Source organism: Salvelinus alpinus, chromosome 12, assembly GCF_045679555.1.
Source record: "Salvelinus alpinus chromosome 12, SLU_Salpinus.1, whole genome shotgun sequence".
NCBI lineage: Eukaryota > Metazoa > Chordata > Actinopteri > Salmoniformes > Salmonidae > Salvelinus > Salvelinus alpinus.
The window spans coordinates 24631745-24648797 of NC_092097.1; the positions used below are offsets into that span (position 1 = coordinate 24631745).

Here is a 17053-nt window from a genome sequence, read left to right on the forward strand (position 1 = left end):
CAGTCAGTCAACACGTCAGTCAGTCAACACGTCAGTCAGTCAACACGTCAGTCAGTCAACATGCCCATCAGGCAGTACATCAGTACGTCAGTCAGTACCCCAGTCAGTCAACACATCCTTTAGTCAGTCAACATGTCAGTCAATCAACACGTCAGTCAATCAACACATCAGTCAGTCAACACGTCAGTAAAGTACGTTAGTCAACACATCAGTAAAGTACGTCAGTCAACACATCAGTAAAGTACGTCAGTCAACACATCAGTAAAGTACGTCAGTCAACACATCAGTCAGTCAACATGTCAGTCAGTATGTCAGTCAATATGTCAGTCAATATGTACGCCAGTCAGTCAACACATCCGTCAGTCAGTTAAAACGTCCGTCAGTCAGTCCACACATCAGTCAGTCAGTCCACACGTCAGTCAGTCAACAACTCAGTCAACACGTCAGTCAGTCAACACATCAGTCAGTCAACACATCAGTCAGTCAACACGTCAGTCAGTCAACACGTCAGTCAGTCAACACGTCAGTCAGTCAACACGTCAGTCAGTCAACACGTCAGTCAGTCAAAACGCCAGTCAACACGTCCGTCAGTCAGTTAAAACGTCCGTCAGTCAGTCAACACATCTGTCAGTCAACACGTCGGTCGGTCAGTCAGTCAGTCAACACATCAGTCAGTCAGTCAACACATCAGTCAGTCAGTCAACACATCAGTCAGTCAGTCAACACATCAGTCAGTCAGTCAGTCAACACATCAGTCAGTCAGTCAACACATCAGTCAGTACGCCAGACAACACGTCAGTACGCCAGTCAACACGTCAGTACGCCAGTCAACACGTCAGTACGCCAGTCAACACGTCAGTACGCCAGTCAACACGTCAGTACGCCAGTCAACACATAAGCCAGGCAGTCAACACGTAAGTCAGGCAGTCAACACGTAAGTCAGGCAGTCAACACATCAGTCAGTCAACATGTCAGTCAATATTACGCTGGTCATTCAGTCAACATGCCAGTCAAACGGTCAACACGTCCGTCAGTCAGTCAAAACATCTGTCATTTAGTCAGTCAACACGTAAGTCAGTCAACACGTAAGTCAGACAGTCAACACGTAAGTCAGGCAGTCAACACGTAAGTCAGGCAGTCAACACGTAAGTCAGGCAGTCAACACGTAAGTCAGGCAGTCAACACGTCAGTCAGTCAACACGTCAGTCAGTCAACATGTCAGTCAGTCAACATGTCAGTCAGTATTACGCTGGTCAGTCAGTCAACATGCCAGTCAAACGGTCAACACGTCATTTAGTCGGTCAACGCGTCAGTCAGTCAGTCAACACATCAGTCAGTCAGTCAACACATCAGTCAGTCAGTCAACACATCAGTCAGTCAGTCAACACGTCCGTCAGTACGCCAGTCAACACGTCAGTACGCCAGTCAACACGTCAGTACGCCAGTCAACACGTCAGTACGCCAGTCAACACGTCAGTACGCCAGTCAACACATAAGCCAGGCAGTCAACACGTAAGTCAGGCAGTCAACACGTAAGTCAGGCAGTCAACACATCAGTCAGTCAACATGTCAGTCAATATTACGCTGGTCATTCAGTCAACATGCCAGTCAAACGGTCAACACGTCCGTCAGTCAGTCAAAACATCTGTCATTTAGTCAGTCAACACGTAAGTCAGTCAACACGTAAGTCAGGCAGTCAACACGTAAGTCAGGCAGTCAACACGTAAGTCAGGCAGTCAACACGTAAGTCAGGCAGTTAACACGTAAGTCAGGCAGTCAACACGTCAGTCAGTCAACACGTCAGTCAGTCAACATGTCAGTCAGTCAACATGTCAGTCAGTATTACGCTGGTCAGTCAGTCAACATGCCAGTCAAACGGTCAACACGTCATTTAGTCGGTCAACGCGTCAGTCAGTCAACGCGTCAGTCAGTCAACGCGTCAGTCAGTCAACGCGTCAGTCAGTCAACGCGTCCGTCAGTCAGTCAACGCGTCCGTCAGTCAGTCAACGCGTCCGTCAGTCAGTCAACGCGTCCGTCAGTCAGTCAACGCGTCCGTCAGTCAGTCAACGCGTCCGTCAGTCAGTCAACGCGTCCGTCAGTCAGTCAACGCGTCCGTCAGTCAGTCAACGCGTCCGTCAGTCAGTCAACGCGTCCGTCAGTCAGTCAACGCGTCCGCCAGTCAGTCAACGCGTCCGTCAGTCAGTCAACGCGTCCGTCAGTCAGTCAACGCGTCCGTCAGTCAGTCAACGCGTCCGTCAGTCAGTCAACGCGTCCGTCAGTCAGGCAACGCGTCCGTCAGTCAGGCAACGCGTCCGTCAGTCAGGCAACGCGTCCGTCAGTCAGGCAACGCGTCCGTCAGTCAGGCAACGCGTCCGTCAGTCAGGCAACACCTCCGTCAGTCAGGCAACACCTCCGCCGGTCAGGCAACACGTCAGTCAGTCAACACGTCAGTCAACACGTCAATCAACACGTCAGTCAACATGTCAGTCAACACGTCTGCTGTATACAGTAATACTGTACATGTCTGTTAACCAATCAATCAATTAAACAATCAATCAGTCCAACATATGTTTACCTGCAGACGCAGCCCTACTCGCGAGGCCATGGCTGGAGGGCGAGGGGGGAGGGGGGGGCGTGCAGACGCAGATGCACCACAGTCCAGCCCGAGAGAGAGGAAGCTGAAAGAAAAGAGAGAAAAAAGGTGCTGTTAGAATACTATATTACAAGGTCACACAGGTCCATCCAGTGTAAGGCCTCATGTCTCAGTGGTCATCAACCCCACCAACCCAAAATCACCATGTCCTTCTAATCATCTACAGAGGAAAACTAGACTATCAATCACATTCATTGCTAATGGATCAATTAGTGTAATCAACAAGGACATAATCCACCACCATATCCCTCCAGATATGTACCCCTGTCTCTCAACAGCTCTAACAGCTCGAACATACAGTAGATATCTGTACAGTACATCAGTCTGTTTATGCTGTATTAGCCAGTCATATGATGTCTGGCCATCTAATGAATAACATCACTCTAAATGTTTCCATACCAGACACAGACAATGCCATATATTCACTGTCTGTTAACAAGGAGCTAGCCCAGGGCTTTAGAACAGGGGGGACGAGAGGACAACTGGATCACCAGTCACACACACACCAGACATCTATTAGATGTGTTTAGTACCATCTATGGTGTTCACATCATGTAAACATAAACAAGTGACTTTAATAAAAACATGCCACTAGGATGAACGATCTTATTAATTTAGTGAATGACTAGCAAAGTAGCCAGTCTTTCAACATAAGAACATGTCTTTAGGCATCTTTAGAGTAGATGAGGGCCCTATTCAATCATATTAATGTTGTCTTCAGGATAAGACAAAAACAACATATTTACAGTTTGAAACTAAAAAGGAATCTCAAGTGCAAGTTACTGTTATTGCCTTTTCCTCAATGTGGTTTAGATTGAATAACACCATGCATAAGGAGGCAGTGGAGGATGGGGGGGGGGGAGGTTTGGGGAGAAGGGAGGGGTAGGGTGGAAAAGCATCAGATCAACCCCCACCAGGCCCAAGCCTTGGGCCGAAGAGCGTAACCATGGTTCCCATTGGGGAAGTCATGTGGGAGTCATGTGGTCCTGTTGTTGTGTGGTGGTCATGTGAGCAGCCTTTCGAAGGGAACACCCTCAACCTCGCCCACCTCCACACCATTCCTCCACCTCCCACCCACCTGTCTCTCAATTAGGAAAGCCCCAGAGTTTGCCTTTCAGCAGTGTTAAAACTACTCTTGATCTGGTGTTATTTTACCTTCTGGGAGTGTTCCTTTCAGAGTAATCAAATCTGAGTCAATGTCAATAAAAGTGCAGCCGTGGCCTGATAGTGTGTTTCTACTGTCTCATCCAGATGCACAATAAGAAGCCATGCCAGAGGCACCAACCAATCAAAGCAGACTTCTCATCCTTTCAGACACACAGCCCATATATGGGCATAGAGAGAGCGCGAGAGAGAAGGGGGGGGGGGGGGAGAAAAAAAAGCGCATTGTGTTTGAGGTACAATAAGAAGGGCAGCTCCTATTGAGAAGGACTGAGGCCGCCTGTTGTCCGCCGTGTACATTTCAGTGCCTGAGGTGCACACACTGCTCGCTTTGTGCCCACTGGCTGGTCCACACTCACACACACTTTTGACTCCAAGAGCAGTCTACTACAGCGTGACAGCAAAGCCTCAAACTACACACAGTGAACCAACACTCAACTTAGGAACAAACTAATACCACTACTGCTGCTATTAACACTACGTGTCCTAATTCTATACCCCTTTTACTTCTGCAAATACACTATATTAGAAACATGACTTGACCAAGAACAAAACTCTAGGCCACCACTACCAAAACAAAACACTGACAGGCCCTGTGCTCAAGCAGGTTCTTTTCTGCAACTCTAGTCCATCACATAATTCTAAAAGTACTTGTAAGACAACCCTCACCTCACTGAACATACCCATCCAACACACACACACACACACACACACACACACACACAGTGTATTTATACACCCTGACGAATGGAGTGATTACATCTCAAAACTCGATCGGCTCGGGTAGGAATGCTTGCCAGAGGGAGACAAGTGCCTCTGTGTCCACTCCAAAGTTTAGCTTAGCATTCGTTTAGCTTAGCATGCTAATCTTTCCTGCACATCTGTGATCTAGCGGAGCTTCATGTTAGCATGCCTCGATGTGCTCTAGTGGGGCTTAGCATGTTAGCTAGCAAACCTTTCCGTGATAGGCCTATGACAATTTTTTGCTTAGCTTAACGCTAATGCATGCCAACACTCAAGGACATACAGTTGAAGTCTGAAAATTATATACACCTTAGCCAAATACATTTAAACTCAGTTTTTCACAATTCCTGACATTAAATCCTAGTAAAAATTCCCTGTCTTAGGTCAGTTAGGATCACCACTTTATTTTAAGAATGTGAAATGTCTGAATAATAGTAGAGAGAATGATTTATTTCAGCTTTTATTTCTTTCATCACATTCCCAGTGGGTCAGAAGTTTACATACACTCAATTAGTATTTGGTAGCATTGCCTTTAAATTGTTTAACTTGGGTCAAATCTTTCGGGTAGCCTTCCACAAGCTTCCCACAATAAGTTGGGTGAATTTTGGCCCATTCCTCCTGACAGAGCTGGTGTAACTGAGTCAGGTTTGTAGGCCTCCCCGCTCGCACACGCTTTTTCAGTTCAGCCCACACATTTTCCATAGGATTGAGGTCAGGGCATTGTGCTAGCCACTCCAATACCTTGACCTTGTTGTCCTTAAGCCATTTTGCCACAACTTTGGAAGTTTGCTTGGGGTCATTGTCCATTTGGAAGACCCATTTGCGACCAGGCTTTAACTTCCTGAGTGATGTCTTGAGATGTTGCTTCAATATATCCACGTAATTTTCCATCCTCATGATGCCATCTATTTTGTGAAGTGCACCAGTCCCTCCTGCAGCAAAGCACCCCCACAACATGATGCTGCCACCCCCGTGCTTAACGGATGGGATGGTGTTCTTTGGCTTGCAAGCATCCTCCTTTTTCCTCTGAACATAACGATGGTCATTATGGACAAACAGTTCTATTTTTGTTTCATCAGACCAGAGGACATTTCTCCAAAAAGTACGATCTTTGTCCCCATGTGCAGTTGCAAACTGTAGTCTGACTTTTTTATGGCGGTTTTGGAGCAGTGGCTTCTAACTTGCTGTGCGGCCTTTTAGGTTATGTCGGTTATAGGACTCGTTTTACTGTGGATATAGATACTTTTGTACCTGTTACCTCCAGCATCTTCACAATGTCCTTTGCTGTTGTTCTGGGATTGATTTGCACTTTTCGCACCAAAGTACGTTCATCTCTAGGAGACAGAACGCTTCTCCTTCCTGAGCAGTATGAAGGCTGCGTGGTCCCATGGTGTTTATACTTGCATACTATTGTTTGTTCAGATGAATGTGGTACCTTCAGGTGTTTGGAAATTGCTCCCAAGGATGAACGAGACTTGTGGAGGTTTACAATTTTTTTTCTGAGGTCTTGGCTGATTTCTTTTGGCTGAGAGGCAATGAGTTTGAAGGTAGGCCTTGAACTACATCCACAGGTACACCTCCAATTGACTCAAATGATGTCAATTAGCCTATCAGATGCTTCTAAAGCCATGACATAATTTTCTGGAATTTTCCAAGCTGTTTAAAGGCACAGTCAACTTAGCGTATGTAAACTTCTGACCCACTGGAATTGTGATACACTGAATTATAAGTGAAATAATCTCTCTGTAAACAATTGTTGGAAAAATGACTTGTGTCATGCACAAAGTAGATGTCCTAACCGACTTACCAAAACTATAGTTTGTTAACTTCACTAGGGTAGCGGGGCAGTATTCGGAATTTTGGATGAAATGCATGCCCAATTTAAACTGCCTGCTTCTCGGGCCCAGAAGATATGATATGCATATAACTGGTAGATTTGGATAGAAAACACTCAAAAGTTTCCAAAACTGTTAAAATAGTGTCTGTGAGTATAACAGAACTGATTTGGCAGGCAAAAACCTGAGAAAAATCCATTCAGGAAGTAGTTTTGTTTTTGTAGTTTTCTATTCAATGCCATTACAGTATCCATTGACTTAGGACTCAAACTGCAGTTTCTATGCCTTCCACTAGATGTCAACAGAATTTAGAAATAGTTTCAGACTTGTATTCTGAAAAATTTGGGAATAAGAGCAATCGGAATAACTGGACGCTAAAGTGTCGCAGAGCTTTTTCATGCGCTCGACAGAGAGAGTGCCTTTCTTGTTTACCTTTTAAATTGATGACGTTATTGTCCGGTTGAAATATTATCTATTATTTAGGCTAAAAACAACCGGAGGATTGAATATAAACATCGTTTGACATGTTTCTATGAACTTTACAGATACAATTTGGATTTTTTTGTCTTCCTGTTTTGACTACATTTGAGCCTGTGGATTACTGAAGAAAACTGAGGTTTTTGTATATAAAGAGACTTTATCGAACAAAATAAACATTTATTGAGTAAATTAATGTCTGCTGAGTGCAACCATATGAAGATCAAAGGTAAGGGATTCATTTTATCTCTATTTCTGACTCTGTTCTACTTGGCTGGTTACTGTTTGTAATGAATTGTCAAGTGGGCTATGTTCTCAAATAATTGTAAGGTATGCTTTCGCCGTAAAGCATTTTAAAAATCTGACACCGTGGTTGGATTCACAAGACGTTCATCTTTAAACCTATGTAAAATATGTTTTGTTTTCTGAATTTTTATAATGAGTATTTCTGTATTTGAATTTGGCGCCCAGCAGTTTCAATGGCTGTTGAAGAGGTGGGACGCTAACGTCCCACATACCCAAGAGAGGTTAACATGAAATTTGTGGAGTGGTTGAAAAATGAGTTTTAATGACTCCAACCTAAGTGTATGTAAACTTCCAACTTCAACTGTATGTTCCGTTCCAAATAGAGCCCTTGCTCCTACCCAAAAGTAAACGATTGGGAACATGATACTAAAATAGCAAAACTTTAAACTAGCAGAGGGCTGCGCGACATGCTTCAACAGTTAGTGTCTGGCTAAGCTTTCCCACTGGACACCTGAGTCACTTATCAGTGCTGCCAGTGCATTCTTTCACGCTCTCTCAAACACACTCTGCTCACACCGCCATGATGACATTATTGGTTTATTCGGCTCCCTATTTTGCCGAAGTAGCAGCTATTCTTCCTGGGGTCCACACAAAAACAGATGACACAAAAAGTTACCAAACACTTACAGACAAGGTCACACACACACTTTAAATACAACGATATTTAACAAATACAACTAAAGAATAGTGTGTGTAGATTGTGAGTGTTATAGTGTGATAGAGTGGGCCTGTGTGTGTGTGTGTGTGTGTGTGTAATTTCACAGTCCCTACTTTGCCATGAGCTGTTGTTTTATCCATTTGTTTTATGTAATTTTGCGGTTTGCTTGAGTAATTGGAGATGGGAGTTCCGAGTAATTGGAGATGGGAGTTCCAAGCAATCATGGCTCTGTATAATACTGTGCATTGCCAAAACACTATATTAAGCCACTAAATTTAACCGAACAAAGGAGTTTCAAAGTACTACATAGTTTTTTTATGAGCCCTGATAACCTTAAAATGAAAAAATGAATATTACCTATGTGTTTGAGGGCGTGTGGACAAATAGGTACTTTATCACATATTTTGTCAATGTCGGAAAATCCAGTGTTTTTGGTCTGAAATTCTCCATGTTATTCAGGACATCACAGGTATTATTATTCAACCCGACCCAGGTCATCTCCTCCTAGGTATTGTTCCTGTGGATACACTCTAATCCTCTCCACTTACTTCTGGCGCCGACAGAGATGGCCACCTCGCCTCGCGTTCCTAGGAAACTATGCAGTATTCCGTTTTTTTGTGTTATTTCTTATATTGTTACCCCAGGAAATCTTAGGTTTTATTACATACAGTCGGGAGGAACTATTGGATATAAGAGCAACGTCAACTCACCAAAATTACGAGCAGGAATACGACTTTCCCGAAGCGGATACTCTATTTGGTCCACCACCCAGGACAATGGATCGGATCCCAGCCGGCAACCCAAAACAACGGTGCCGCAGAAGGGGCAATAGGAGCGGTCTTCTGGTCAGGCTCCCTAAACGGGCACATCGCGCACCACTCCCGAGCATACTACTCGCCAATGTCCAGTCTCTTCACAATAAGGTAGACGAAATCCGAGCAAGGGTTGCCTTCCAGAGAGACATCAGAGATTGTAACGTTCTTTGTTTCATGGAAACATGGCTCACTCGGGATACGTCATCAGAGTTGGTACAGCCACCTGGCTTCTTCACGCATCGCGCCGACAGAAACAAACATCTCTCTGGTAAGAAGAAGGGTGGGGGTGTATGCCTTATGATTAACGAGACGTGGTGTGATCATAACAACATACAGGAACTCAAGTCCTTTTGTTCACCTGACCTATAATTCCTTACAATCAAATGCCGACCGCATTATCTACCAAGAGAATTATCTTCGATCATAATCCCAGTCGTGTATATCCCCCCCAAGCAGACACACATCTGACTCTATGTAAACTGGAAACCACATATCCTGAGGCTGCATTTATTGTAGCTGGGGATTTTAACAAGGCTAAATCTGAAAACAAGGCTCCCTAAATTTGATCAGCATATCGAACGCGCGACCCGGGCTGGATCATTGTTATTCTAACTTCCGCGACGCATATAAAGCCCTCCCCCACCCTCCTTTCGGAAAATCTGACCATGACTCCATTTTGTTGCTCCCAGCCTATAGACAGAAACTAAAACAGGAAGCGCCCGTGATCAGGTCTGTTCAACGCTGGTCCGAACAATCGGATTCCACGCTTCAAGATTGCGTCGATCATGTGGACTGGGATATGTTCCGCATAGCGTCGGACAATAAGATTGATGAATACGCCGATTCGGTGAGCGAGTTTATTAGCAAGTGCATCGGTGATGTTGTACCCACAGCGTCTATTAAAACATTACCCAACCAGAAACCGTGGATTGATGGCAGCATTCCTCGCAAAACTGAAAGCGCGAACCACTGCTTCTAAATCAGGGCAAGGTGACCGGAAACATGACCGAATACAAAGAGAAGCTATTCCCTCCGCAAGGCAATCAAACAAGCTAAGCATCAGTATAGAGACAAAGTAGAGTCACAATTCAACGGCTCAGACAGGAGAGGTATGTGGCAGGGTCTACAGTCAATCACGGACTACAAAAGGAAAACCAGCCCCGTCGCGGACCACGATGTCTTGCTCCCAGACAAACTAAACAATTTCTTTGCTCGCTTTGAGGAAAATACAGTGCCACTGACACGGCCCGCTACCAAAACTTGCGGGCTCTCCTTCACTGCAGCCAACGTGAGTAAAACATTTAAACGTGTTAACCCTCGCAAGGCTGCCGGCCCAGACGTCATCCCCAGCCACGTCATCAGAGCACGCGTCATCAGAGCACGCGCTCTTACGGACATATTCAATCAATCCTTATCCCAGTCTGCTGTCTCCACATGCTTCAAGGGGCCACCATTGTTCCTGTTCCCAAGAAAGCTAAGGTAACTCATCATGAAGTGCTTTGAGAGACTAGTCAAGGACCATATCACCTCCACCCTACCTGACACCCTAGACCCCAATCCAATTTGCTTACCGCCCCAATAGGTCCACAGACGACACAATCGCAATCTCACTGCACACTGCCCTAACCCATCTGGACAAGAGGAATACCTATGTGAGAATGCTGTTCATTGACTACAGCTCAGCATTTAACACCATAGTACCCTCCAAACTCGTCATTAAGCTCGAGACTCTGGGTCTCGACCCCGCCCTGTGCAACTGGGTCCTGAACTTCCTGACGGGCCGCCCCCAGGTGGTGAGGGTAGGTAACATCTCCACCCAGCTGATCCTCAACACTGGGGCCCCAAAAGGGTGTGTTCTCAGCCCTCTCCTGTACTCCCTGTTCACCCATGACTGCGTGGCCATGCACGCCTCCAACTCAATCATCAAGTTTGCAGACGACACTACAGTGGTAGGCTTGATTACCAACAACGACGAGACGGCCTACAGGGAGGAGGTGAGGGCCCTCGGAGTGTGGTGACAGGAAAATAACCTCACACTCAACGTCAAAACAAAGGAGATGATGGTGGACTTCAGGAAACAGCAGAGGGAGCAGCCCCCTATTCACATCGATGGGACAGTAGTGGAGAAGGTGGAAAATGTTAAGTTCCTCGGCGTACACATCACGGACAAACTGAAATGGTCCACCCACACAGACAGCGTGGTGAAGGCACAGCAGCGCCTCTTCAACCTCAGGAGGCTGAAGAAATTCGGCTTGTCACCAAAAACACAAACTTTTACAGATGCACAAATCGAGAGCATCCTGTCGGCTGTATCACAGCCTGGTACGGCAACTGCTCTGCCCACAACCGTAAGGCTCTCCAGAGGGTAGTGAGGTCTGCACAACGCATCACCGGGTGCAAACTACCTGCCCTCCAGGACACCTACACCACCCGATGTCACAGGAAGGCCAAAAAGATCATCAAGGACAACAACCAACCGAGCCACTGCCTGTTCACCCCGCTATCATCCAGAAGGTGAGGTCAGTACAGGTTCATCAAAGCGGGGACCGAGAGACTGAAAAATAGCTTCTATCTCAAGGCCAACAGCCTGTTAAACAGCCATCACTAACATTGAGTGGCTGCTGCCAACATACTAACTCATCTCTAGCCACTTTAATAATGAAAAATGTATGTAATAAATGTATCACTAGCCACTTTAAACAATGTTATTTTATATAATGTTTACATACCCTACATTACTCATCTCATATGTATATACTGTACTCTATACCATCTACTGCATCTTGCCTATGCCGTTCGGCCATCGCTCAGTCATATATTTTTATGTACATACTGTATTCATTCCTTTACAATTGTGTGTATAAGGTTGTTGTTGTGAAATTGTTAGGTTAGATTACTTGTTAGATATTAGTGCATGGTCAGAACTAGAAGCACAAGCATTTCGCTACACTCGCATTAACATCTGCTAACCATGTGTATGTGACAAATAAAATTTGATTTGAAATTGATAGATAATCTTTTAGCAGCAGCAAGGAAATGTAACAAAATGCTGGAAAAATGAACATGCACCCTCAAAAGATGTGTGGTTAGGTCTATGTGAGGAACTTGCTGACATGGAGAGAATTACTGAAATCTTGTAACGTAGACAGCATAGGTATGAAAGTGTCTGGTCAGAGTTCCTGACATATCGTATGAGTCTTACTCTGTAATTAATGGGATTTTTGTTTGTATTGTATACTTACTCAAACTCTTAAAATATTTGCTCTATACAGCCTAAAGGTACCCTTATCATGTGAATGTAACTATGCTCCTTAGTAAAGACAGCAAAGATAAGTTGTGTATGTATGGTACATGTTCTTTATGTGCTCTTTAATAAAAATGTATGTTTAAATTTTTTTGTTTTTTAAATACTGTGCATTGCCGTGAATTTGTTTTGGACATGGGGACTGAAGAGACCCCTGGTGGCATGTCTTGTGGGGTATGTATGGGTGTCTGAGATGTATGTTATCTGATTATGCAGACAGTCTGGAATTCTCATCACAGTAATATTTCTCATAAAGACTAGAAGGGAATCAGTTCATCTCTCGTCAACCCTAAACCAGGAAAAACTGTCATGCATGTTCTTGATGTTAGTTCTGTGTGTGAAGTTGAGGGCAAGATGTGCTGCTCTGTTTTGAGCCAGCTGTATCCATCTTTGCTGCACTTGACCATATTACCAGACAGTAATCAAGACGGGACAAGACCAGAGCATGAACAACTAGTACAGTTGATTTGTGTAAAAACACACTCATAGGGCCCTACACATTCACGCATACCAACACTCACTCCATCATTTGCTCACTCACTCACACACACACCTTTACACTGACGACACACATGTACACCCACTCACATATAGACTGCTGCTACTCTGTTTATCATACACTGTATATCCTGATAACTAGTCACCTTACCCACCACTATCACTCCAGTATCACTCCACTCCAATATCCCTGCATATTGTAGAGAGCTCCAAGTTCCTTGGCGTCCATATCACTAACAAACTATTATGGTCCAAACACACCAAGTACAGTCGTGAAGAGGGCATGACAACACTTATTGGCATGGGTCCTCAGATCCTCAAAAAGTTCTACAGCTGCACCATCGACTGGTTGCATCACCGCTTGGTATGGCAACTGCTCGGCACGCTGCTGCTACTCGCCGTTTATGATCTACAGTCGTGGCCAAAAGTTTTGAGAATGACACAAATATTAATTTTCCCAAAGTCTGCTGCCTCAGTTTGTATGATGGCAATTTGCATATACTCCAGAATGTTATGAAGAGTGATCAGATGAATTGCAATTAATTGCAAAGTCCCTTTTTGCCATGCAAATGAACTGAATCCCCCAAAAACATTTCCACTGCATTTCAGCCCTGCCACAAAAGGACCAGCTGATATCATGTCAGTGATTCTCTCGTTAACTTCACTAGGGTAGGGGGCAGCATTCGGAATTTTGGATGAAAAGCGTGCCCAAATAAAACTGCCTGCTACTTAGGCCCAGAAGCTAGGATATGCATATAATTAGTAGATTTGGATAGAAAACACTCTAAAGTCTCCAAAACTGTTAAAATAATGTATGTGAGTATAACAGAACTGATATGACAAGCAAAAACCTGAGGAAAATCCAACCAGGAAGTACTATTATTTTGAAAGGCTGTTTTTCCATTGAAAGCCCATCCACCACACAAAGACTTAGGACCCAGTTCACGATATCTATGGCTTCCTCTACATGTGCACAGTCTTTAGGCATTGTTTCAGGCATTTACTCTGAAAAATGAGGGAGATACAGCCCTTTCAATGAGAGGCCAGTGGAAATTTCCAGCCATAAGTCCTGCGCGTGATCGGGAGCGCGCATTTCTTATTTCTCCTTTTCTATTGACGAAGCTTTTGTCCGGTTGAAATATTATTGATACTTGTACTAATTGTACTTTGACTTTCGTCTTGATGTTGAGAGCACGCATTGTGCCTTTGGATTTCTGAACTAAACGCACCAACAAAACGGAGGTTTTTTGTACATAAAGAGGGACATTATCGAACAAAACGAACATTTATTGTCTAACATGGAGACCTGGGATTGCCACCAGATGAAGATGATCAAAGGTAAGTGATTAATTTTAATCCTATTTCTGAATTGTGAGCCCTCTCCTTGTCTGGAAAATGGCTGTATGTATGGTTTTGTGGCTAGGCGCAGATCTAACATAATCGCATCGTGTGCTTTCGCCGTAAAGCCTTTTTGAAATCTGACACAGCGGTTGCATTAAGGAGAAGTTTATCTTTATTCGTATGTTTAACACTTGTATCAATGTTTATGAAGAGTATTTCTGTAATTTGCTGTGGCTCTCTGCACTTTCACCGGATGTTTGAACATAACGCGCCAATGTAAACTGAGATTTTTGGATATAAATATGAACTTTATCGAACAAAACATGTATTGTGTAACATGAAGTCCTATGAGTGCCATCTGATGAAGATCAAAGGTTAGTGATTAATTTAAATCGCTTTTCTGACTTTTGTGAGCCCTCTCCTTGGCTGGAAAATGGCTGTATGGCTTTCTGTGACTAGGCGCTGACCTAACATAATCGCATGGTGTGCTTTCTCCGTAAAGCCTTTTTGAAATCCAACTATGGTGGGATTTACAAGAAGTTTATCTTTAAAATGGTGTATAATACTTGTATGTTTGAGGAATTTTAGTCATGGTATTTCTGTTGTTTTGAATTTGGTCTCTCCTCCCTAGGAGAGAGGGTGACCTTGATAATTTATTGTTAAAACGAGGGGCTGCCTGGATCTTTAACTTAAGACCCTTGCTCCCTTCGGTCTCAACGTAGACTTTGATCTGAAGCCATTCTTGTGATTATTGTGACTTTGCCATTGTAATTGTTTGTAAGCCTGTGTAGTCTAAAATGAATCTATGATCGTATGCTATCCAGTTGTTTTTTGTATGCTGCTCTTTGTATGCCATTTTAATATTTGAGAATTAACCAATGATATTAGGCCACTCTTGGCCATGATTACAGACACCTGTGTGTCTTTTGACACTATATAAACAAGTCATCCCGCAGTGTTTGTGATTATACCCTGATGAAGACAGCTTGGCTGTCGAAATGTTGGTAATTAAATTTTTGCATCTGAGCTCCTAGAGTGTGCGGCTCTCCTTTATTTTTAAGGCGTCCCACTTGTACCAGAGAGGTTAACACAAGTGTGAGTGTTGACGAGGACAAGGCTGGAGATCACTCTGTCATGCTGATTGAGTTCGAATAACAGACTGGAAGCTTCAAAGGAGGGTGGTGCTTGGAATCATTGTTCTTCCTCTGTCAACCAGGGTTATCTTCAAGGAAAAACGTGCCGTCATCATTGCTTTGCACAAAAAGGGCTTCACAGGCAAGGATATTGCTGCCAGTAACATTGCACCTAAATCAACCACTTATCGGATCATCAAGAACTTCAAGGAGAGCGGTTCAATTGTTGTGAAGAAGGCTTCAGGGCGCCCAAGAAAGTCCAGCAAGCGCCAGGACGGTCTCCTGAAGTTGATTCAGCTGCGGGATCGGGGCACCACCAGTACAGAGCTTGCCTAGGAATGGCAGCAGGCAGGTGTGTGTGCATCTGCATGCACAGTAAGGCAAAGACTTTTGGAGGATGGCCTGGTGTCAAGAAGGGCAGCAAAGAAACCACTTTTCTCCAGGAAAAACATCAGTGATAGACTGATTATCTGCAAAATGTACAGGGATTGGACTGGGGTAAAGTCCTTTTCTCTGATGAATCTGATGAATGTTTGGGGCATCACAAAAAAAGCTTGTCCGGAGAAGACAAGGTGAGCGCTACCATCAGTCCTGTGTTATGCCAACAGTAAAGCATCCTGAGACCATTCATGTATGGGGTTGCTTCTCAGCCAAGGGAGTGGGCTCACTCACAATTTTGCCTAAGAACACAGCCATGAATAAAGAATGGTACCAACATATCCTTCGAGAGCAACTTCTCCCAACCATCCAGGAACAGTTTGGTGACGGACAATGCCTTTTCCAGCATGATGGAGCACCTTGCCATAAGGCAAAAGTGATAACTAAGTGGCTCGGGGAACAAAATATCGATATTTTGGGTCCATGGCAAGGAAACTCCCCAGACCTTAATCCCATTGAGAAATTGGTCAATCCTCAAGAGGCGGGTGGACAAAAAAAATAAAAGAAATCTGACAAACTTCAAGCATTGATTATGCAAGAATGGGCTGCCATCAGTCAGGATGTGGCCCAGAAGTTAATTGACAGCATGCCAGGGCGGACGTTTTTTGCAGAGGTCAACACTGCAAATACTGACTCTTTGCATCAACTTCATGTAATTGTCAATAAAAGCCTGTGACACGTGCTTGATGCTTGTAATTATACTTTAGTATTCCATAGTAACATCTGACAAAATATCTAAAGACACTGAAGCAGCAAACTTTGTGGAAATTAATATTTGTGTTGTTCTCAACTTTTGCCACGACTGTATGCATATTCACTTTACCCCTACCTACATGTTACCGTGATTACCTCAACTAATCTGTACCCCCGCACATTGACTAGGTAGCGGTAACCCCTGCATACATTTTTTAAGCAAATATTTTCTTACTTTAAAAAAGAAATGCTGCATTGTTGGTTAAGGGCTTGTAGGTAAGCATTTCACAGTATTGTAGTATTTGGCGCATGTAATTTAACATTGTAAATATGGTACTGAAACTGACTGACCCTGTATATAATGAAATGTTGTCACATGCGCCGAAAACAACAGGTGTAGACCTTACTGTGAAATGCTTAACCAACGATCCAGTTAACTCTATTTTCCTAAGACAATATTTACTAAATAAAATAAAGTAAAAAAATAAAAATAAAGTAACAATAAAATTACAATAATGAGGATACAGTGCATTCGGAAATACTTTTTCCACATTTTGTTACATTACAGCCCTATTCTAAAATTGATTAAATAATGTTTCCTCAGCAATCTACATACAATATCCCATAATGAGAAAGTGAACAGTTTAAAACATTTTTGCAGAATTCATTAAAAACAAAAAAAACGTATTTACATAAGTATTTCAGCCCCTTTAATATGAAACTCTAAATTGAGCTCAGGTGCATCCTGTTTCCATTGATCATCCTTGAGATGTTTTTTTGTTCAACTTGATTGGAGACCACCTGTGGTAAATTCAATTGATTGGACATGATTTGGAAAGGCACACACACCTGTCTATATAAATGTTGCACATTTGACAGTGCATGTCAGAGCAAAAACCAAGCCATGGGGTCGAAGGAATTCTCCGTAGAGCTCCGAAACAGGATTGTGTCGAGGCACATATCTGGGGAAGGGTCCCCAAGAACACAGCGGCCTCCA

General features: G+C 43.7%; 1 protein-coding gene across 4 annotated transcripts in view; it reads right to left on the reverse strand.

The window, feature by feature from the left end:
- Positions 1–17053, reverse strand: part of tfeb (transcription factor EB) — a 126124-nt gene that overhangs the window by 43303 nt on the left and 65768 nt on the right. For all 4 annotated transcript variants that reach the window (XM_071335458.1, XM_071335457.1, XM_071335459.1 and 1 more), the window contains one exon: positions 2576–2678. In XM_071335458.1, the coding sequence (XP_071191559.1) occupies positions 2576–2605 (30 nt within the window). In that variant the 5' untranslated portion in view covers positions 2606–2678. The remainder of the gene's footprint in view (positions 1–2575; positions 2679–17053) is intronic.